The sequence below is a fragment of the Parasteatoda tepidariorum genome, chromosome 1 (assembly GCF_043381705.1).
Source record: "Parasteatoda tepidariorum isolate YZ-2023 chromosome 1, CAS_Ptep_4.0, whole genome shotgun sequence".
Classification (NCBI taxonomy): Eukaryota; Metazoa; Arthropoda; class Arachnida; order Araneae; family Theridiidae; genus Parasteatoda; species Parasteatoda tepidariorum.
Genome location: NC_092204.1, coordinates 39,460,383 through 39,465,582, shown reverse-complemented (window position 1 = coordinate 39,465,582; position 5,200 = coordinate 39,460,383). Strand labels below are relative to the sequence as shown.

The 5,200-nt window shown below is 29.4% G+C and overlaps 1 protein-coding gene across 5 annotated transcripts in view; it reads left to right on the top strand.

Moving 5' to 3' along the window:
• Positions 1 to 5,200, top strand: part of LOC107447019 (peripheral plasma membrane protein CASK) — a 584,473-nt gene that overhangs the window by 53,678 nt on the left and 525,595 nt on the right. For all 5 annotated transcript variants that reach the window (XM_071178932.1, XM_071178937.1, XM_071178935.1 and 2 more), the window contains exons 2-3: positions 305 to 417; positions 3,255 to 3,360. In XM_071178932.1, coding sequence (XP_071035033.1) covers positions 305 to 417; positions 3,255 to 3,360 — 219 coding nt within the window. The remainder of the gene's footprint in view (positions 1 to 304; positions 418 to 3,254; positions 3,361 to 5,200) is intronic.

The window sequence follows — 5,200 nt, the reverse complement described above, 5'->3', positions numbered from 1 at the left end:
AAATTTTTTTTTTTTTTTTTTTTTTTTTTTTTTTTTTTTTTTTTTTTTTTTTTTTTTTTTTTGAAGTCTCACTTAACTTTTTGAAATCTCACCCTGTTTTTGAGAAAGGGTGAGAAATTCTCACCCATTTTTTTTCTGAGATGAAAACACTGATATATATATATATAAATTAAATGGTAATTTTTCTTCTTATTCTTGTGTTTAATGGTTAGATACTATTTGGAATTATAAAAGTTTAGTTGTCTTTCATGCAGATTTTTATTTATTTTTATTGTACTAAAAATGAAAAAAATCTGCATTTCAGAGGTCCTTTCAGCAAAGTACGGCGATGTGTACACAGGACTACCGGTCAGCAGTTTGCTGTCAAAATAGTCGACGTAGCTAAATTTACTTCTTGTCCAGGTCTCAGCACTGAAGGTAAGATAATTCTCGCATATTCCAAGAATTAGAATATTTAAATTAAAGTTTCCAAGGATAATTTTATTGTTTTCATTAGAATTTAAGATAAAAATGTATTTTTCATTAAAATCATTCTCAATATCTATCTTAAATAATTAGTTTATCTTTTAAAATATTTTAAATTTTGAAATTTTGCATTAATTTGCTTAAATTGTATATTAAAAAATATGCTTAAAAATTGAGGTATAGTGCACAAAATACAAAACGAAATACCTTAATAACTTTAAATCTGGTTATTGGATTGTCACGTGAGGCATGGTTTAAGGAATTAATGGTTCGTGGAGCTACATTTTAATACACTGATAAATTTGTAAAGGTGATGTACTAAATTACACCGACCGGCCTGTGTAGGGGTTAGGGAACTGCCCCTGCATCAGAAAGGTTCTGGGTTCGAATCCCGGGCACTGATAAATTTGTAAAGGCGATGTACTAAATTGCACTGACCGGCCTGTGTAGGGGTTAGGAAACTGCCCCTGCATCAGAAAGGTTCTGGGTTCGAATCCCGGGCAAGGCATGCATGTTCTTTCCTTCTCTGTACTATCTGTCCTTACTGTGGGAGCAACATTGGCCCACCTAATATAATGCCCCAGAAAGAGTGGTCAACAAATCTGTCCTTCAGATGCCTATATGACGTAAGTCATTCTCCAGGTGGGCATTGGGAAAAAAAAAACACTAAATTACGAAATCAAACACATCTCTAAATAAATATACTTTATTTTTGGTCTGATTTGGGCACTTGACGTTTAAATTAGGGGGCTGGGAATCTGCAATTTTAGAAAATATGGTTGAAATAGTTTTGGCAGAAGGAACGGCGACCTTTAAAGTTAATTGCTTTTTTTTCACGCTGAATATTATTATGAAAAGAGTCAAATTTTTTAATTTTCATTTCTCAAAAACTATTAGACCGATTCGATTCAAATTTTGGATTTCGTCTTTAAAAATTACATAGGGGAAAACGAGGAAAAAATTTGTGTACCCTTTCGTTGAAACTTTTTTAAACATTTTTAAGATAAATATAAAAAAATAATTATCATAAAATTAATTTTTTTACGTTGAGTTATCTTAGATAAACGAGTTTTATAATTGTATGCAAAATATTTGATTATCTTAAGTAGTCCCAAGGATCTGGTGACATACATAAAAAGAAAAATCAACATTAAGGGTATTAAACTTTCGATAGCTATCCTACCTTAGCTATTAAAACCATTTTCTATTTTGCGAGTATGCTCCATATTTTTAGAACTAAGAATCTAAATCGGTCGAAAAGGAGTCATGTTTATTCAGGGAAAACACGTTTCTGTGTTTGGTGCCGTAACTGGTGGCGTATTTAAAGCTAAGTCCCCCGAATCATTAAAATTGCTTTTTCGGTATGAGAAAATTCAATCATTAGATAAAAAGTTACTAAGATGTTCTGTTTTTTATTTTGTGCACTGTACAGCATAATAAGTGGATTATCTTGAATTATAGCTTGTTATCGATTTAAATAAGTAACGGAAAATTTTGTTTTTAAAACTTGTTCGAGAATTTTAGAAGATCAAGATTCAGTTTCCAGAAATGATGCCATTTTGTCAATGTGATATTCGTATCAATGCTTATAAGTTTTTCTTTTTGAGAAATAAATTCTAAAATTACACTCTTTTCCCATAAAATAATTTTTTAAAGGATAGAAAAATGTGCAATAATTGTAAATTTTTTTCTTCTTAACTTAAAACCATACTTGTTCTCAATAAAAATGAATATTGTTAAAATTGTTGTAATTCCAAAAAAAAAAAAAAAGTATTTTTTTATAACACGGGTTTATACAGTTTTGCATAAATATAAATTACAGTAATGATAATAATATGACTGTAATCTTTCATTGATTGGGATGATCTAATAATAATTAATTAATTTTTTCGTAACGTGTTAATGTAGTTTCGATAAAACATTCTCATAATATATGAAAATTTTTGTTGTTCGAAAAGAACAAGTTTTTAATTTTTTTTTATATATCTTATATATCTTTAATTTTTTTAAAAATATATTTTATGATCTGTGCAATTTTGCACCGACACAGTCACTCCTATTTTAAATGATTTAATTATATTTCTTTCATACCGTGTTAAGTTCTTCATACCCTGTATAGTTTTTAAAAACTACGTGTATAGTTTTTAAACTACTGCTGAGATAGTATGAAATGTTCACAGATTTATTGTTGTGAAATAGTACATTAGCTTTTAGAGTTGTCTGTACTGTGAGATCTGTACAATTTAAAAACCATTTTATAATAAATCAATTTTAAGTATTTCAATTAATTGTTTAGAATTGATTTATTTGCATAAAAATTATTTCAATTAAAAGAATTGGAATTTTCTTAGAGATTTCGAAATCTTTTTTAAAACTTAGAATTATGTTTTTTTGAATTACAGACATTTTCTGCGAATTTATTTCGAAAAGTAAGTTAAAATGAAATTTTTTAGAATATTTAAAATATATTTTTCAATGTTTTTATGAAATAACGATAACTAGTGATTAGAAAAATATGATTTTAATATTTTCTATCTATCAGCAAAAATGTTCCAGTGGAAAACAAATATGTAACTTCAACATGTAAAAATACATGCATAATAATCAAAAGTTTAAAATTTAACGCATAACAAGCTGTTATTTTTTCACTTTTGCTTTTTTATTGAAATTGAATATATTGTATAGTTGCTTTTTAGAAGTAGCTCTATCTTTACCACGTGGAAATATGAAATTATTACGTTTTTTTTAAAAATATTTGTTGCTGTGTTAAAAATTATTTTCCATTATAGACCTAAAACGAGAAGCAACCATTTGCCATATGCTGAAACATCCTCATATCGTAGAACTTTTAGAAACTTACAGCTCAGATGGAATGCTCTACATGGTGTTCGAATAGTAAGCCTTCATTTTATTTTATTTACTCACAACCGCAACTAAAGAAGTCGCGTCTCCTAAATTTTAATATGTGCTGTGGCGTTCGAAAGACTCGTGTTTCCTCGAAGATTTGTCACATGGATTAGAATAAAGACGCTTCTACAAGTTTTCGGGTTTATCTTATTCCCTCGAGCTGTAAAGGTGCTAATATGTTTTAATTTAGAATAAAACTGCTTTTAGTGTTCGGATTGGATTAAGTTTACTACTGTAATAGCCTTGCATAAATAGTTGTGATTTTGTTCGGACAGAATAAATAAATGTGTTTATTTTAAAAAAATATTATAATTTTTATTAATACTTTTAAAGTGTATATATATATATATATATATATATATAAGTTTCAATGTATCAATGAAATTGAGATGTTTTAGTACATAATTCCTACATAAATAAAAATGGAAAAATTATAATCTGAACGTTTTAAAATTTGTTCTTCGAAGGTATTCGGGTTTCTTAAATAACCAATAGTGTTCAAAAACAATTTCATTAAACTGATTTTAACAATAGCATTTGAAACTAATTAAACGTTAAAAACTTATAAAACGCATTAAATGTTAAAATACTCATAAAATGCATTAAACGTTAAAAACTCGTTTTAACGCTTTTTAAGTATCGAAATATATTGCGTTCAAAACTCGTAATGAACGTTCATATTCGTCAAAACATTTATCTTCAAGATTAGGTCAGATATCCATTACACTAAACAAGCGTAGGTAACACGCAGACATGATCAGTGTGCGTGATTCAGATAAAAAGACATGGCATTTCTTTGACATGTCTAAACTCCGGCGATGTGTTGCTGAATTGCATTTTGCCATGCGCTTCTGTGCTGGCATCGACTATGTCACGGGGGATACTGCTGGTCAGCCAAGCGTTACTGGCAGACAAACGTCAATGTGTGTCCATCTTACCGTGACGTCACGCTGTTGAATACTATGCAACACCAGGCTTACATTACAGAAAATTGGGGTGCGCCTCGGGCTCCTAGAACAACAGGGGGGAGGTTGTGTTGAAAGATGAAGAAGTAAAAAGCAAAAAATTGCATCAACAAAATAAAAAGACGCAGATAGTGCGCTAACCACCCGTAGAATGCGCAGATATATCTTTGCTTTCTTAGAGCATCGACGGTTTGGTTTGCTTTAGATGATACCCCATTATTTAGTAGTTATGCAACGATGGATCGACGGGCTTGAGGAAGAGATCAACTAAATTGAGGAAATGCTTAATGAGAATAACATGCTTTATATCGGCATTTACCCTGCCTAGAAAATTTTTATTTATTTTACCCCCTACTTCTTCCCATCGTTTGTGTTTAATATAAGTGTCTAGCCTTAAAACGGTATAAGTACCTGTAAGATTCTCCCCTCTTTTTAGTGCTATGTTCTTCTAAGAACTTGCTCATACTTGACAATTTTTGACTTGATTCTGTGTTTAAGGCTGTTATCCGAATGTTCTTCAGTCATATGATGTTTGTATGACTTTTGGGAAAATGTAGCAGTTATTCTTGTCTTTTGGGTGCAGTTTTGTACATCTCTGAGCAGGATTTATGCTGGACATAAAAATGGCGTGAATTGTCGGTATGAAAAAAAATATTTAAAAAAAAAAACGCTTTTAATCTATTTTTTTAATAGTTGAAAAGTAATTCCATTACTGTAATGTTTGGGGCCATTAAATTAGAAAAAAAATTTGAATTATTTATGTTTTTAATGATTTTCTTTAAGGAAGAAATCATCTGGACATATTGGTACTTTTTGTAATGGATAATTGTTTTTGTATAATACTCAAATTCTTTTTTTTTTTT